At 37.0% G+C, this 18,944-nt stretch overlaps 1 protein-coding gene across 3 annotated transcripts in view; it reads left to right on the forward strand.

Annotated features, from left to right (window-relative positions):
• Positions 1 to 18,944, forward strand: part of DNAJC13 (DnaJ heat shock protein family (Hsp40) member C13) — a 141,869-nt gene that overhangs the window by 109,612 nt on the left and 13,313 nt on the right. For all 3 annotated transcript variants that reach the window (XM_047782708.1, XM_047782714.1, XM_047782724.1), the window contains 10 exons: positions 2,071 to 2,184; positions 3,789 to 3,905; positions 5,312 to 5,489; positions 7,357 to 7,448; positions 10,772 to 10,871; positions 13,492 to 13,566; positions 13,792 to 13,904; positions 17,607 to 17,776; positions 17,942 to 17,984; positions 18,351 to 18,524. In XM_047782708.1, the coding sequence (XP_047638664.1) occupies positions 2,071 to 2,184; positions 3,789 to 3,905; positions 5,312 to 5,489; positions 7,357 to 7,448; positions 10,772 to 10,871; positions 13,492 to 13,566; positions 13,792 to 13,904; positions 17,607 to 17,776; positions 17,942 to 17,984; positions 18,351 to 18,524 (1,176 nt within the window). The remainder of the gene's footprint in view (positions 1 to 2,070; positions 2,185 to 3,788; positions 3,906 to 5,311; positions 5,490 to 7,356; positions 7,449 to 10,771; positions 10,872 to 13,491; positions 13,567 to 13,791; positions 13,905 to 17,606; positions 17,777 to 17,941; positions 17,985 to 18,350; positions 18,525 to 18,944) is intronic.

Raw genomic sequence — 18,944 nt, forward strand, 5'->3', positions numbered from 1 at the left:
AGTAGAGGAACAGAACAATGCTGATTGCTTTAGGAAGCGAAAAAATTGAAAATGGTCACATGCTTGTTCCCTCAACCAAGAAATTTGGTTTATTGTAGATTGATGCTGATGATATCTGCTCTATAAATCCAGTCTCTCTGTATGGTAAATTACCTTCATGTTTCTCAGATGTGGAGCTCACCATAATTCTTGACAACCTTGAGTCAGAAGGGGACAGTTCAAGAGAATGAACTTGGGCAGAAGGCTAGGAATCAGGAGACCCAGAGTCTGTTTTGCTGTTTCTTATAAGCTATAACTTAAATTCAGCATTGAAATCCTGAAAGTAAATACACACACACATACACAAACACACACATTTACACATTCATGACAAAAAAAAGGTACAACTGTGGCAGATCCTGCAACTTCTTTTATGAGAATCATTGAAAAACAGTCTAAGAATGTAGCATTAGAGAATTAACCTAAGAAATCCATTAAATAAAATACCATGAAACCTCAAATTATAAAGGTCTATGTAAAGACATAAAAGATGTTTAAAGTGTTTTAAGGGAAAAGGCTAAAACTCGTTTTTGGTATTAAAAAAATGAATGGGTTGATGAATTTGTATCCGTATGTTAACTGTAGTTATACCTGAATGGTAGAATTATAGACTGTTTTTATCTTATTTTGTTTTCACTAATGGTCATCTGATACTTTCATAAGGAAAAAGCCCTCAGGGTTCCAGTGTAAAGTGTTTTATAAACAGTGTATTTGTTTTTTTTAACCAATCTGATTGAGTCTGTTTTTTTAGTTCAGGACACTGCCTCAGAGCTCCTGAGTAAGAGGGAGGAGCTTTAGATGCCAGTCTTGATCATGGTTCCTTTCCTGGACTTTGTGTTCATCAGTGTGATGTATTTTGCTGACTGAAAACATTCATTCCAGAAATACTAACAAGTTGTTGATTAACTACTACGGGGGATAAAAAATTAGCTCCTAAAAATCTTGACCTGGAGAGTTCCTGCTGTGGTGCAGTGGGTTAAGGATCTGGCATTGCCACAGCTGCAGCATAGGTCACAGCTGCAAGTCAGATTTGTTCTCTGGCCTGAGAACTTCCATATGCTGTGGGTGCAGCCGGAAAAGGGGAAAAAATCTTGGCCTAAATTCCATCTAAATTTAATAAAGTGCTTGTTTTATTTTATTTCTTGGCCACATCCACAGCATGTGGAAGTTCCTGGCTAGGGATCGAACCCCTACACAGCAATGACAATGCCAGATCCTTAACCCACTGAGCTATCAGGGAACTCTTAAAATGCTTGTTTTATATGGCTAGTTCTCAGAATTTTATGATTTTCCTAACCCTATATTCTTTCAGTCGTTTTACTTGTAGTTAATGTTTTGAAAACAGAGGTTGGATGGCGTTGTGTAAATTGGAGGTAATAACCTGATGCTTTCCTTCCAGCACAGAATTCTGTTAAAAAAAAAAAAAGTGAAGCATAAAAGCTTCTTATTAAAGAATCTGAAGAAGATACTTTTAAGGAGAGCTAAACAAAGGGAAGGTATCCTGGATGGCTAAGCAGGCATCAGCTGTGTCTGCAGAACTGCTTAGTGCAGCCTTGAGTCAGTCTGGCCAAGAAAATCTGAGCTTACCTTCTGCCTGTAACTTGTATTTCCCTTCCTAGGAGTATGCTTCATAAAGACTTAGGTTTTGTTTTCAAAGGCAATATAGTATGATTCTTTTAGGCTTAAATGTACTGGGTGTTTATAAAATACTTTAACACAAAATATCATATATCATTTTCTCCAAAGCAGGGCATATGTTAAGAATGTGAAGTTAAACAGACTCAAATTTGAATCCCAGTTTCACTGCCTAAGGGTTATAAGACCTGGGGAAAATAATTTGATCTTTCTCAGCTTGATTTTTCTTAGCTGCAAAATGGAAAATATTAACAAACTTGTTAGAATTACTGAGATCCATTTCCTTAAGGTACCTGTTACAGTGCTTGGCATGTCATAAGACAATTTTAATAAATGATAAAACCTCAATATTATTTCTTCCTAAGTATTACAAAATAGTAATATTCTGTCTCCTAGATTTTGAAGATGCTAAACAGTAACACAGAGAGCCCCTATTTGATATGGAACAATTCTACAAGAGCAGAACTTCTTGAATTTCTTGAATCCCAGCAAGAAAACATGATTAAAAAAGTATGTAATTGTTTTATAAATTTCTTACTCTAATGGAATCTGGAAACGTAACTTGGTATTGACAAAATAGACACCTATTATTTCTCCATTTGGTGTTAATCAAGCCTGTAGCTTTTCACTACCTAATACTTGGCCCATTTAATAACAGCATTCTTATTGTATTTAATAATACATTAGGATTTTTTTGGTGTGTTTTTAGTTACCACTTACATAAGCTGTCTGCTATTTTAACCAATTTCCATACCCCAAAGCCCTGTTTTAATTGTTCTCTTTAACCTATTTTCCCCGTAAGATAAAATTCTTTTCTGGCATCAAAATTGAATAATTTTTCCTATCCTGCCACCTTCTAGTGGGGAAGCTATTAAGCCATGAAAAAAAAAAAAAAAAACAAAAGGCAGTAGATTGGGAGATAAGGAGAAGGCCTGGATAATACCTACACTTGATAGTTGAGTCTTGATGATTTAGAAGACAGTTATCTTTGTGGGTATGGAGTTTATTAAAAAGTAACTGTCACTGTGTATTCTGAATTATTCACAATTTGGCTTTGAACTCATTTCATGATAGTCACTCAGAGCTCTTCATGGGTAGAAGTTTTGAGAATTACAGAGCTAGGGAGAACAAATTTCAGATTTCTATACCTCATCTCTTCTTTTACCAGAGAGATAATATCATCTTCTCTTTGTCTAGCTTTATGCTTTATTATATACTTTTACATATTAGTTCAACCTAAATTTTGTGTGATTTCAACCTAAATCTTCTTGGGACTCTTTTGTTCCCATTTCTCTTTCCTATCTTTGTCCTCTTCCTTAAATGGAAACTCTTCTTGATCTGTCAACTTACATAATATTACCTTGCTTTTTTTATTCAGAGACCCTGTTGTCAGCACTTTCACTTATTAATATATTATTTTTTGAAACCTGTTCTAAATGTGTTCATTTCTTAGCTCTGTCACCTTGTATCTGACTGGGCCAAATGTCTGCTGAGCAGAGAGAAAAGAGCCAACAGTCATACTTGTTTATAAACACTAGCTCTAAGATACTTCATTTGCTGATCTCTGTGATCTTTTGAAATTTTAAAATGAGTTACAGTATTGATCTTTTTACTAAAAAATAATATAACTCTCTGCCTGTTCCATAGTCCTTTTTGGAGTTCCTGTTGTGGCTCAGTGGCTTAAGAATCCGACTAGAATCCATGAGGATGAGGGTTCAATCCCTGGCCTTGCTCAGTGGGTTAAGGATCCAGGGTTGCCGCAAACTCAGATGCTGCTTGGATCTGGCATGGCTGTGGCTGTGGCATTGGCTGGCAGCTGCATCTCCAATTTGACTCCTAGCCTGAGAACTTTCATATGCTGCAAATGCAGCCCTAAAAAGACAAAAACAAAAAAATCCTTTTTACTGGTTACAGACGTTAAAAGTTACACTGAGTGTTGTGATATATATCCCACCACATTTTTTTCCCCTCTGGAAAATGAATGGCTCTTATCAGGTTATTTATCTGTTAAGTTATTAAACTGAATATGGGTAGGTTTATAAGCCAGATGCTAATAATTCTGATTTACATCTTACAGTCTGGTTTTTGTTTTTTTGTTTTTTGTTTTTTAAAAGGGTGATTGTGACAAAACTTATGGATCAGAATTTGTCTACAGTGATCATGCCAAAGAACTTATTGTAGGGGAGATTTTTGTTAGGGTCTATAATGAAGTCCCTACCTTTCCACTCGAGGTAAGCCCTCTACTTTTAGTTTTGTCTGATAACGTTGATCATGTTATTGAAAGCTACTGGTTTATTCAAACTGTCTACATTAAAATAATACCTGTTTTTTTTTTGTTTTTTTTTTCCAAATGCTTTGTAATAACTTGGGTATGTGGTAGGGTGACCATTGATAACTTATGAGCCTCTTTATTTTAAATGTTGAAGAATTTAATTTTCTGGATTTATGAATAAGAAGTTATTCTTTTCCCAGCTATTCCTTACATTTTATGCATAATACTACCACAGTGTGGTATACAGATAAACCTCCAACTTTGCTAGTCTCTTAGGAAGCATAAGGCCATTTACACACTCACTCCATCATGTTGAGTATCAGACCACCAGACAGAAGAAGTCCATTGGTGGCCAATAATTATAGGATAACAAGAAAACACAGGCGGAGAGCACAGAAAATTTTTAGAAGATGACGTGGCTCGCACCAGCGCATCTCTCATGGTGATCCCTACTCACTTCCAGAAGCAAGCGAGGAGCTCCTTTTCCATATTAGTACTTAGCGATCATGTAGGAATTCTGTTGTAGTTTTTTTTTGGGGGGGGGTAGTTGTTTCTGGTTTCTTAAAGAGATCACAAAGAGGATTTGGTGGTTGGTTTGTTTGTAAAGAGGAAAGAAGGCTTTGTTTTAGAGTCTGTTCCTGGAAAAAAGGAAATTACTAAACTATAATGTGTATTATTTATCACATAATACATAAATAGTTGTTAAGTATAATGAGTTTGGTGATTTGTGAAGTCTCCTTGAAAACTGTCCTTTGGCGTTTTTATTGTGGCTCAGCGGAAACAAATCTGAGTAGTATCCTTGAGAACGCAGGTTTGATCCTGGGCCTTGCTCAGTGGGTTAAGGATCTGGCATTGCTGTGAGCTGAGGTGTAGGTTGCAGAGGTGGCTCGGATCCCACGTTGCTGTGGCTGTGGTGCAGGCTGGCAGCTGTAGCTCTGATTCGACCCCTACCTAGCCTAGGAGCCTCCATATGCCACAGATGTGGCCTTAAAAAGATTAAATAAATAAATAAATACTATCCTTTGAGTTTATATTCTAAAAAATATAATTTTTAAATATGAAAATATAACCAAATTATACAAGTTACATATCATACTGTCAATTACTTTGGTAGAGGGAAGACATACTCTTAGAATGATTTTACTCATGGGAGAATATCAGATCTCTAATGGATTGAGACAAAACATGTTAAACACTTTAAAATGCAATTGGATTTTGTCTCCTTTCTCTCTGCTACCCTCTTAATCCGTAGGTTTATTAATGTGCCTGTAATAATGTAATCACTTTTATAACGTGAAGTATTTTGCTGTTTTTGCTATAGTTATTTCTGAGGGCACACTTGTTTTTAAATATTTTTCCACTTAGGTTCCAAAAGCGTTTGCTGCAAGTCTCTTGGATTATATAGGCTCCCAGGCCCAGTACCTCCACACGTTCATGGCTATCACACATGCTGCAAAAGTGGAGTCAGAGCAACATGGAGACCGCTTGCCAAGAGTGGAAATGGCTTTGGAAGCTCTGAGAAATGTCATAAAATATAACCCAGGTGTGTGACTATACCTTCGATCAGTAAGATCCTTACAATCGAAGAAAAATTATAGTTCTCAATTTTTTCACAGAAAATTATACTTGGTTAAAGTGTTATACTTTGTAATACATTAAGAGGAATAACCCCATAATGTTTTTACTTATAAAGAGTAGGCTAGAAGGAGACATCAGGTCACCATACTTAGAAGAATTCATATCTCTAGGAGCAAATGAGTTCCATTGAGTCGAAAAGACATAATAATTTGTTAGTGTAAGTTATCACATTGGTGACTTAAGCTGACATACCAAGTATAAGTGCTTAAAAATTAGATTGATTTATTAGATGATCTAATTTTTGCCTCTTCTGGAGTTCTCGTTGTGGCTCAGTGGAAACAAACCTGACTAGTATCCATGAGGATGCGGGTTTGATCCTTTGGGCCTTCTCGGTGGGTTAAGTATCTGGCATTGCCATGAGCTGTGGTGTAGGTTGTGGACGCAACTCGGATCTGGAGTTGCTGTGGCTGTGGTGCAGGCCTGCAGCTGTAGCTCCAGTTCTACCTGTAGCCTGGGAACTTCCATATGCCTCAGGTATGGCCCTGAAAAAAAAAACAAAACAAAGAAATTTGTTGCCTCCTCTGGTCCCTAACACAATGCCATATTTTTGAAAAATTGCCTAAAGATTTTTAGTGTGTAAAAAGTAGATGTAATAAAAAAGTGAGAATTGTTATTCTTAAAACATCAAGAAGGACATTTCCAAGGACATTATCACTCTTGCCTGACTTCAGGGAAATGGATGATTGAAAATCTGAAAACTTCTTCTAACTCTGATAAAAAATATGGAATATAAAATCTAAAATACAATTTAAGTTACTTGAAAACCTCAAATCTTTTTTATTAACATTTAATACTACCTTTCATGTACTTCTTTGCTCTTTTCAGTATGTAATACAATACTATTAAGATTGACGTTTGTGGAGTTCCCGTCGTGGCGCAGTGGTTAACGAATCCGACTAGGAACCATGAGGTTGCGGGTTCAATCCCTGGCCTTGCTCACTGGGTTAAGGATCCGGCATTGCCGTGAGCTGTGGTGTAGGTTGCAGACGCGGCTCAGGTCCCGCGTTGCTGTGGCTCTGGCGTAGGCCGGCGGCTACAGCTCCAATTTAACCCCTAGCCTGGGAACCTCCATATGCTGCAGGAGTGGCCCTAAAAATGGCAAAAAAAAAAAAGACCAAAAAAAAAAAAAGATTGACGTTTGTATTGCCAACAGATTATTCAAATAAAATAATCAACAGTGATTAAGGAAAATTAGTTATTCCCAAGATATACGTGGGGGCATTTTTACAAAATGGAAGCTACAGATCTGAAGAAAACCTTATTTCTTATTGTTTGCAATTGACATACTAGGTATACTAGGTACAAAAAAATTGCAGCAAAACTGGCTGTTGATTTGGAACTTTTTTGTTTGTTATGTCGTTCTCAAGTGGCAGAGTTCTAACTCAGTCTTAAAGCCAGATGATGTCACACTCTCCAATGTAATTAGGTTGAGGGAGAGGGGTAGCTCTAAAGTGTAGAGATAAAGAGTAAAAGTATCACCTTACACTTTTATTTTTTGAGTCGTCATGGGATTGTGTAGTTGATAAATTTCTTGGTTTTAGCCTGTGGGCTAGCTAGGGTTGGGGATGAAAATGAAGACAAAACAAACCTGAAGATACTCTAGTATTGTTTCACTTAAGATACTGCTGCTTAGTGATATTTCACTCACTTCTTGTCACAAATGTTAAGAAAAGTTTATCAGAGGCTTATAATTAACAGTAAACAAAAGTGTATATCGGTTTTCTGAAGGTCTCTTGGAAATAAAAGTTAAACATTTTATTTTTACTCCTTAGGCTCTGAAAGTGAATGCATTGGGCACTTTAAATTAATATTTTCTCTCCTTCGAGTCCATGGAGCTGGTCAAGTGCAGCAGTTGGCTTTAGAGGTAAAAGAATTGTGTACTAAAGCATATTGTCTTTCCTGCACTTACTATACATGGTTTGAGCCTTAATTAATCATTATCTAAGTTGAATAGAAGTTTGCATGTGTTTTTTTTTTTTTCCATTTTGCCTATTAAGCCAAGTGAATATGTTTTTGAAATTTGAATTAATACGCTTATTTGGAAGAGCAAATATCGTACAGCGTTCAAGATACTTACATCTGTGGTCATCGTCTGTTATGCTTTAGAACTTGGGGTACATTGTACAGTGTCATGTGGTGTAGGTTAAGGAATGGGCTTTATTTGGGAAGCTTGGAAGCTACAGATTTCCCTGATTTCTCAGTGTCCAGTTTTGAGACCAGGGCACTCTGCTAGCTATACTCTGTGGGTTTGTGATCCCTGCTCCGTAGTTACTCTCCTGTCTTATGAATATGGTCTAGTATAAAAGTAACCTTTCCAGTAAGGGTGATAGACTCATACCCTTGAGGTCTGGGAAAGGCAGCTGCCAGAACCTGTAGGCCTTGGGGGTCCAAGAGGGGTTGGAGGCCCTTCCTTTAGGAGAATGAAATCACTGATCACATGGGAAGCTGTTTGGGTGGAGGCTTTTCCTCTAGGAGAAGCAGGAAAACCTTGTTCGTGGCAGGGGGGTGTTGTCCTTGTCCAGGCAACCCAGAGTAAGCTCCCAGGATCTTTTTTCAGATGATTCTGCTTGTTGTAACACACATAATTTATAATAACACCAAATTCAACCCTGCAGTAACAGGTTAATGAGTAGTTGATGAATTAGATTGTGTTCTTAGACTGTGTTTTGGTTTTTAAAAAGTTTAATAAAATAATAAAGATTAAATTGGTCCAAAAGCTTAACAAGCATGTTCTTTTAATGGAAAAGCATGCTTCTCTATTTAATTCTTTCAAGTACCTTATAACTTTTAAAATAAGCATTATTAAATCTAAGATATTTGGCTTTGAGGAGTTCCCATCATGGCACAGTGGAAACAAATCCAACTAGGAACCATGAGTTTCTGGTTCAATCCCTGGCTTCGCTTAGTGGGTTAAGAATCCAGCATTGTCGTGAGCTGTGGTGTAGGTTGCAGACGAGGCTTGAATCCTGCATTGCTGTAGCTGTGGTGTAGGTGGCAGCTATAGCTCTGAATGGACCCCTAGCCGGAGAACCTCCATATGCCACAGGTGCGGCCCTAAAAAGACAAAAGACCAAAAAAAAAAAAAAGTGTGCTGTGGGTATGGCCTTTTTAAAAAAAAAAATTTGGCTTTGAGATGCTGACCACATGGTTCAAGTTAAGGGACATTGATTTTTAGATGTATATTGTAAGTTAAACTTGAGAGATCATCCTCTTTGAAAGAAAAACATACCTGTTTCTTTATAATGGAAAGATAAACCCAGTCTGTTTTGCTGGGCACTGAAAACATTTACTTTCTCCCTCTAAAGAAAAAGAAAGTCCCAGTAGTGAAGACAATTATCTTCCTCATCACTTCCCACCCCAAATCTATGACTGGAAGACACTACAGTATGTACCATAGTTCTAGAGCATGAACTGGTGTAGGATTGAAAACTTCTTACAAGCCTCAAGATTGTGAATTGGTGCTAAAGTATTTGTTTAAATAATTATATTTAATTGTTACGTCTAAATTAGTAGAAGCTAATGTATATAATATATGCATTAGCATTAGCTTTTTTATTACTCAAAAGATCAAGGTAATAAAGCCAATCTTTTAAAATTAAACTCTTGCCTAAAAATTAAATATTTTGTGCAAATCAAAACTCTGGTGAGGTATCACCTCACACGGGCCAGAATTGCCATCATTTAAAAGTCTACAAATAACAAATGCTGGAGAGGGTGTGGAGAAATGGAAAGCCTTCTACACTGTTGGTGAGAATTTGAATTGGTGCAGCCGCTATAGAGACAGTATGAAGGGTCCTTAAAAAAAACTAAAAATAGAATTACTGTTTGATGCAGCAATTCCACCCTTGGGCATGTATCTGGAGAAAACTATAATTCAAAAAGATAAATTGGCACAATTTTGTAAATCAACCATACTTTTATAAAAACAAAAAACTAGTAAATCTCTTTTTTTTTTTTTTAAAAGTGTATGGGGGGGAGGTTCCTGTTGTGGCTCCAGGGTTATGAATGCAACCAGTATCCATGAGGCTGTGGGTTCAGTCCCTTTCTTTGCTCAGTGGATTAAGGATCCAGCATTGCAGTGAACTGTGGTGTAGGCTGGCAACTGCAGCTCTGATTTGACCCCTAACCTGGGAACTTCCGTATGCCACAGGTGGGCCCTAAAAAGCAATAAAAAAAAAAAAGATAAAAGATATGTATACTCCAGTGTTCATTGCAGTACTGTTTACAATAGACAAGATATGGAAGCAACCTAAATGTCCATCGACAGATGAATGGATAAAGAAGATGTGGTCCATATATACAATGGAATATTAGCCATAAAAGAGAATGAAATAATACCGTTTGCAGCAGCATGGATGGACCTAGAGAGTATCATACTAAGTGAAGTATGTTAGAGAAAGACGAATACCATATATCACATATGTGAACTCTAAAATATGACGCAAAATGAACTTATTTATGAAACAGAATCATAGACTTAGAAAACAAACTTATGGTTACCAAAGGGGAAAGAAGTTGGGGAGGGAAAAACTGGAAGCTTATACTATATTTGAAATAGATAAACAACAAAGTCTACTGCACAGCACAGTATTCAGTATCCTGTAGTAACATAGTGGAAAAGCATATGAAAAAGAATATGTAGGACTTCCCCTGTGGCCTGCAGTATAACTACACAGCATTGTCTCTGCAACAGCTTAGGTTCTGGCTTTGGAACTTCCACATGCCGCAACTATAGCCAAATACTTTAAGTAGCTACAAACTGTTAGAATGGATGAGCAATGAAGTCCTACTGTATAGCACAGGGAGCTATATCCAGTTTCTTGGGATGGACCTTGATGGAAGATTACAGAAGAAAGGGAATGTGTGTGTGTGTGTGTGTGTATGTATGACTGGGTCACTTTGCTGTGTAGCATAAATTAGCAGAACATTGTAAATCAACTATACTTTAAAATTTTTTTTTAAAGAATATATATGTACGACTGAATCACTTTGCTGTACACCTGAAACTAACACAACATTGTTAATCAACTATACTTAAATATTTTTTTAAAATTTAAGCATTTTGTCCTAACATTTTGCCCACTTTGGTAAAACCTTAAATTTATTAAAGCCTGACTAATTTGACTTAATTTGTTTAGGTCCAAAATTATTTCCAGAATTCTTAATATCCTATTGATTAATTTTCAGGTTGTGAATATAGTGACATCTAACCAAGATTGTGTCAACAATATTGCTGAATCAATGGTTTTGTCCAATTTATTGGCTCTTCTGCATTCTTTGCCATCAAGTACGTATATATACAAATGGAATTTTCAAAACCACAGCACAGTCAACCCAAAAAGAGGGGCAGTTAGTAGATGATATAAAACCTCTGACATAATATTATCCATGTTAGTTTTGGAAATTTTAAATGGTATTCTTAATATTAGATTTATCTTCCTAATTTTTACATAAGTTAGTAACTTTACTTTGCATTTCGGGAGTTCCCATTGTGGCTCAGTGGAAACAAATCCAACTAGTATCCATGAGGACACAGGTTCAATCCCTGGCCTCACTCACTGGGTTAAGGCTCTGGCATTGATATGGTTTGTGGTATAGGTTGCAGACACGGCTCGGATCCCGAACAGCTGTGGCTGTGGCATAGGGCGACAGCTACAGCTCTGATTCGACCCCTTGCCTGGGAACTTCCATATGCTGCAGGTGTGGCCCTAAAAAGCAAAAAAAAAAAAAAAAAACTTGCATTTCCCATATCAAAAGTTGAACCTTAGAGGTGAGAGAAGTCCAAAAAGCAAAGGATAATAATCTAGGATTTTCAGTTTCCTGAGCATAAATTGCACATGAGTAATTACGACTTGGGTAATATTTCTGTGGTTTATTTTAAAAATCACACATGGTTGGTCTTGGATGATAGGGAAAAAATGCTTTAGATAAAAATCACCTTCTGTTCAGCTTAAAGTTCAGTCGTACTTTATTTGTCCTTTACTGATTTGATGCTGATAGCGACTGTTACCAGCAGATGAGATCAGTTTTTAAAAATACACCAACCTCATTTCTTGAACACAACCTGCAATAATATAGACTCTTATAAAGTGTATAGTTGTTCTAGAATCACTTTATTATTAAAGTGTATACACTTTAGCATAAGTGTATAGTTGTTCTAGAATCAACCTTGAGATTGCTTTTCAAAGGCAGTTGTTTTATAACCTAGATTTCACCACTTAGCCATCAATATTCATTACTCAGTCTGCTTTGCCAGCCCCTTGGAAGTCATGTTAATCTTGTCTTCACACCTGTTCACCTCCTTGAGCGCAGGAACCTGTCTCATTTGTTTAATTCCCCAGTGCTTGCACGTGTTCGGTGTTCCTGTTAGGTTCAGTGAATTGAGTGGAGTTCAGTTGCCGTTGAATAATTTTGTTTTCTTTTAAACGAGGTTAGAAATAGCTCTTTAAAATGACAACTTTTGAAAGTCATTTGCAAAGTCATTTTTTTCATTTGCAGATTATTACTATACTTACAGCCTTACTTGGTTTTTCTTTTAGTTTCAACAGCTTTGTGAGGCTTCAAGCAATGCAAAATTAAAATGATCAATGAAGTGAAGAATGTTATAGAAGTAGTTTGAAAGTGTTGTTTTATATTTATATCGGATTTATGTAGTTTACTCAGTATTTTAATCCTGCATGTAAAATAGCTGACATTCAGATATCTTAGCCTACTCTATTATTTATATTTTAAACTAAATCTATCTTTCGCTATTTGCTAAGAGACATTAAATAGATAAAAAGTAACTTTCTCTATTTTCTCCAAAGACTTGTTTTCCTTTGAAACTATGATTGGAACAGTGGTGGATTTTCAGTGAAGTATTATTGCTTTTCTTAAAAATCTCCTTTTGAACTGTATGACAGTGCTCCCATATATGGACCCATCATTTTCTAGTCTGCCTCAGCTTTTTGAGCAGGTTCAGTTGTATATACAACTTAATTCCTGCACATCAAAGAAGTAAAAGAGAAGCTGTTTTTGTGAGCACAGCTATCTATGGTATAGGATAAACATGCTTAGAAGTGTTTTTGGTTTTATCTCTTTCCAATCCCTAAATTGCCACCTATTCTGTTATTTGAATAGTAAAGTTAGTATGAAAAACTAGATTGTGGTGTAAACAAATATGATAATGTTTAATTTACTTTCATTTCTACTCACACTTTTTTTGTACAGTATTAAAGAAAGTGGACTTATTTCTTTTTGGAAAAAAAAATAAGTCCTTTTGACTATTTGTTCTTCTGCCTGTTAACTTAGTCTGACTACCAGCCTTTGTTGTTTTAGTCTCAGCCTAATCCTTTTCAGTCTCCACCCTCTTTGCCACATCTTTACTCCTTTGGTCACATGTCTGTTGCCATTTGCCTTTAGAAGAGTAAAGTCCAGTAGCCCAGTCTACTTCAATGACAAGGGGTAAATGACACATAGACTGTGTCCAGAGGATGCTATTGTGTCTTAGATTGGAACAGTGTCTTGCAGCTGCTACTTCCTAGTCATTTCTCTGAGATACTAGCACCACATAAAAATCTTCGATACTTGAAACTGTCCTCAGGGTGTCAGGATGTGAGCTGTTTTGTTTGCACAGTGAATAGTTAGGTAGGAAGACAGTGTGGCATAGTAGTTAATGAGTGTGGACTTTTGAGTCGGACCTCTGTAAAAACCCAATACACCACTCACCAGCTGTGAATCCATGGGCAGGTCAAAATGGGCCTCAACGTCCTCACTCATGACAAGGCCACAGTACCTGTCTTGCTGGTTATTGTGAAGATGTATGATACCCTGTGTAGAACACCAAGTCAGTGCCTGGCACTGATACCCAGTAAATGTAAACTAATGTGATGATGCATTCCTTCCTTGAAATGTCTTTTACTTGACAGGTCGTCAGCTTGTTCTGGAAACTCTTTATGCTTTGACATCAAGTACAAAAATAATCAAAGAAGCAATGGCAAAAGGTAATGTATGGAGTGCTTTCTCATCCAGTTATGCTCAAATAATGATGGAGCTTATTCTGAGTTGCCTTGCATAGTCTAATAAACTAGAAGAATGTTTTGGAAGGCTTACAGTTTAAAAAAAAAAGACTGCATTGAGTTAAATAAGTTTGAAAATGAATTCTACTGATTAGAACAGCCATATTTTTTATCTAGCCTATAAACACTAATTCTTTATTTCCTTCACAGGAGCTTTGATTTATTTACTAGATATGTTCTGCAATTCAACACATCCACAGGTTCGAACCCAGACAGCGGAACTTTTTGCTAAAATGACTGCAGATAAGCTGATAGGTCCAAAGGTGAGCACGAAATAGTTCATAGAAAGAAATTAATTGTTAAAGCCCTTTAATTTGATTACTGATTTCATAAAGTTTGCCAAGCTCTGAGATGGTGAGGAAATGACTTGATTTTAAAGTTGGAAGATCAGCACACCTGAAATTGTTCCTATATATTACTAGTTAGAGAAAAATTATAGTCAGGGAAGCATGCATTAGAATTAAGAAGTCTTAAGAGAGTGTTTGAATTATAGTGATAAAACTATTCATCTTTCTTGAAAAAAGAACAAAAGTATATTTAAGCTATGACAGAAAATAGGTTCACACTTGGAGGACTGACCTGTGGAAGTAGCTCATGAAGGAGATGATGATCTGTGTCCTTATGCATTCCCACCTGTATTAGTTAGGGACATACAGCACATGAGCATAACGGCACCTCTGCTTCCCCTCTCTGCAGGGGGCTCTCTCATTCCGAATCTGGAGATAATGAATCTCCAGAACCATAGTCCAGGTTTTAGAGCAAGAACCGGTTGGAACAGTACTTCTAAATAGAATTGCATCCAGATGCAGGTGTAATCAAAGTCCCCCTCTTCTGTTATTAAATCCACATGAAGTAATGCTCACTGAGGCATTGTCTCTCCCAGCCCAGATAGGTGATAAAGGCTCCTGAGCCCCCACTTCCAGAGTCTGATTTTACATCAGTAAAAGAAGCTAGATTCAGTTGGCTTTTTCTTGACCGATATCCCAATTTAGATATTGAGAATCTGTCATCAGACCCGAAACAGTTTTACTTTGGGTATATGATTAATAGTCTGTCATCAGCACAGTTGATGGGATAAGGGAGATTACATTTGGATGCCTGTGGAAAGGGTCCATAAAGTCATGAATATTGATACTTAATAGCTTTCTTAAAGCTAGAGTTGGGTAGCATATAATTATAGTGTCTCATATTGCATGTTTTAAATAACATTTTAGATCTTGAAAATAAATACATACTGGAATTGATTTTGAGTTCTTCAGTAATTTTTTGACCATTGAAACACATGAGGGATAATTTTACCAAGTCAAATATATTTACACTTAAATTTTCTGTATAGCAAAAATACAAGTATCAGCTCCTTAATGGAATGATTTGCAGCAAGAGATTCTAGAACTGGGGTCAGTAAACTCTTTTTCCTTTTTGGTAACAGCTTTATTGAGATATAATTGACATATTGTGCAATCCACACTTATGAAGTGTATAATCCAATGGTTTGGGCAGCAACAATCAATCTTAGAACATTTTCATCAACCCAGGAAAAAAACCCATTCCCTTTAGGGGTTACTTCCCATTCCTCTTCCTCCCAGCACCTGGCCACTATTTTCCCTCTTTAGATTAGCCTATTATGAGTATTTCATGTAAATGGAATCATATACGGTCTTTTTTTTTTTCTTCATATATGGTCTTCTTTGTCTGGCTTGTGTCACTTAGCATGATGTTTTCAAGGTCCATCCATATTGTAGTATATGTGAATACTTCCTTTTATTGCCAGATAACATTCCATTATATAGACATGCCGCATTTTATTTTCCAGTTATCACTTGATGGACACATGGGTATATCTACTTTTTGGCTATTCTGAATGAAGCTACTATGAACATATGTGTACACTTTTTTGTGTGGATATGTATTTTATGTCTCTAAAAGTAGAATTTATGGATCTTACGGTCACAGTATTTTTAACTTTTCAAGGACGTATCAGACTGTTTTCCGCAATGGCTGTACCATTTTACATTCCCACCAGCGACATGTGAGGATTCTGATTTCTCCACATCTTCTCTAACACTTGTTATATATATATATTTGAGTATAGTCATCCTAGTGTAAGTGAAGTACCATCTCAGAGTTTTGGTTTGCATTTCCCCGGTGCCTAATGATGTTGAATATTTTTTCATGTGCTTATTGGCCATTTGCACATCCTCTTTAGATTTTTTCACATCCTTTCATTTTTTTTTTGTCTTTTTTCAGGGCCACACCCTCGGCATATGGAGGTTCCTCGGCTAGGGGTCTAGTCAGAGCTGTAGCTGCCAGCCTGCACCAGAGCCACAGCAACGCCAGATCCGAGCCACGTCTGTGACCTATACCACAGCTCACAGCAACACTGGATCCTTAACCCACTGAGCGAGGCCAGGGATTGAATCTGCAACCTCATGGTTCCTAATCGTATTCATTAACCACTGAGCCACGATGGGAACTCCACCTCATTTTTTAACTTGGTTATTTGTCTCTACTATTGAGTCATAGTTGTTCTTTATTCCAGATACCAGTCCCTTTCCATATATATGATTTGCAAATGTTTTCCCCTATTCTGTGGATGTTTTTCCACTGTCGTGATGGTGTCTTCTGAAGTACAAAAGTTTTTAATTTTGATGAAGTCCAATCTGTCTTTGTTGTTGTTGGTAGTGTAGTTTGTGCTTTTGAGGTGATATCTAAGAAGCCATAATAATCCCAGGTTACAAAGGTCTATTTCTGTGTTTTTTCCTGAGAGTTTTATAGTTTTAGCTCTTGTATTTATATCTTAGATCCATTTGACAGGAAAACTGACATGCGTCCTATTTTGTGGGTGCTCTCTATCATGTAACTGACATTGTTCCCTTTAGTTTCATCAGTTGCTAGGAAGTTTAGAGCTAAATTTGTAGTATATTGCTTGCAATTATACACAGTTTTTTGATGTTTCCTTTGTGCGTTGACTTCATATTAGTCTCATTCATTCAGGTAAGGTTTCAAGTAGCTGCTTATCCCAGGGGCTGAGAATACAGACATAGCAAGACAGACTCAGCCAGGGAAGGTTTTCCATAAGATGAAATTTGAACACAGGCTTGAATGCCACAAAGGAGAAGATACTATGTGAAGACCTGAGGGAAAAAACTTATCTCCCTAACCTTCATCTTCCCTTTGTCCCTATGCCTCACACTAATTTTTGGTTTACTTTTATGTTTGTGTTGGGTGTATTTTTTTAAGCCGCTTTTCTTTTTGTCTTTTTAGGGCCGCACTGCGGCATGTGGAAGTTTCCAGACTAGGGGTTGAGTCAGAGCTGCAGCTGCTAGCCTACACCACAGCCACAGCAACACCAAATCCAAGCTGCAACTGCAACCTATACCACAGCTCATGGCAGCACTGGATCCTTAACCCACTGGGCGGGCCAGGGATCAAACCCACATGTCCTCATGGATACTAGTTGGGTTTGTTACTGCTGAACCATAACGGGAACTGCTTTTTGTATCCTTTTTGGAAAAAGACACAGTATAATGTAAAATAGTATAGCAAAATGAATGCACTAAAAAATACTTGTAGAACACAAAAAATTTTTTGAAGGGATAGGGTCAGAAGGAGAAGTGGATTGAGGGTCCTCTAAGAAGAGCCAGTAGCATGTGCAGGACAGGATCTGGCAAGGTGTTCTCTGGGAACTTCACATGCCAGAGGTCCTCAATTTCTTAGTTTCTTAAATCTGAGGCAGAGAGAGGAAATAAACTGGATAGGTAAGTAGTAGCAGGTTGTAGTGAGTCCTATTATCTTTGCATAAACCAAAGTATCTGTTCTCTCACTCTGGAACTTTTAGGTGATAGTTATTGCCTCTATCAACCATAAATACAAATTACAGCAACATTTCTTAGAGAAGTGTAAAGCAAACCAAATATCAAGATGTTTCTAATAGGTCTTTTCTCTCTCTCAAACCTCCTCACTAGGTTCGAATTACATTAATGAAATTTCTCCCAAGTGTTTTTATGGATGCCATGAGAGACAACCCTGAAGCTGCTGTCCATATTTTTGAAGGAACTCATGAAAATCCTGAGTTAATTTGGAATGATAGTTCCAGAGATAAAGTGTCCACAACAGTGAGAGAAATGATGCTCGAGTAAGTAAAGACATGTATAATAACTTAGGGCCTTTGGGTGGAATCACCAGGCAGGCACACGTTTTCCATGTTGTCTGTCACTTCTCTTCAGACTTATTCTATAAAGGTTAATGAAAGTGTATCTTGTGACTAAAGTTTGATATTCTTCTCCCTTTTTTTCCCAAGGCACTTTAAAAACCAGCGAGACAACCCTGATGTAAACTGGAAGGTAAAATATACTTTCATTCAAAGGAAGGAGCGTTACATTTTACTGTAAATTTGTTATTGTTTTTTAAATTCCCACTGAGTTTAATGCCAACCTTTTAGATACTTTGTCATTAAGATACTTAGGTCTTCCCCTGGAAAATAAAGTTTTAAGCATAAAAGTAGGAATACTCACTTTTGAAGTAACTAATTAAAGGACCTCTTCTGAATTACCAAGAGAAGGCAAATGTAAAATAATTCTTACTTGATTATAATAATAAGTATTTAAGGACTGGCTAATTTTGTAATTTCTTTAATAGGGTTTTCATTTCTTGCTTAATGTACAACTGATGATTGTTAAGTGACTTGACTACTCTTTCTCTATTTAAAGTTGCCTGAAGATTTTGCTGTGGTATTTGGAGAAGCAGAGGGTGAACTTGCTGTTGGAGGAGTTTTCTTGAGAATCTTTATTGCACAACCAGCTTGGGTTCTAAGAAAGCCTAGAGAATTTCTTATTGCACTGCTAGAAAAATTAACAGAGCTCCTGGAAAAGAACAATCCTCATGTAAGCTTCAGCCATCAGCCAAGTATTTCAAATAGTTTGCTAAATATAGCAATAGTGTTTCTGCCATTCTCATTGACTAGGCATTAAGAATATAACAGCCACACTTAAATTCACAGATGCCTGATCAAAAGTAAAGCTCTTTGTTAAGAGTTGGAGGTATCTCTATTGAGAGGCTGCTATTTCTCTTCCTTTCTTTTTCTTTTTTCTTTCTTTCTTTTTTTTTTTGGTGCCCCAGCATGCAGCAGCTTGATCTGGGATCTCAGTTCCCAGGCCAGGGGTTGAAACCACAGGCTCCAGTGGTGAAAGTGCTGAGTCCTAACCACTAGACCACCAGGAAACTCCCCAAGAGACTGCTATTTATAGCAGTTTTAGAAGCTCTAAAAGGTTTTTGCCATCCCATTTCCAGTGATTTTATGGTTT

This window comes from Phacochoerus africanus, chromosome 1 (genome assembly GCF_016906955.1).
Source record: "Phacochoerus africanus isolate WHEZ1 chromosome 1, ROS_Pafr_v1, whole genome shotgun sequence".
Taxonomy (NCBI): Eukaryota; Metazoa; Chordata; class Mammalia; order Artiodactyla; family Suidae; genus Phacochoerus; species Phacochoerus africanus.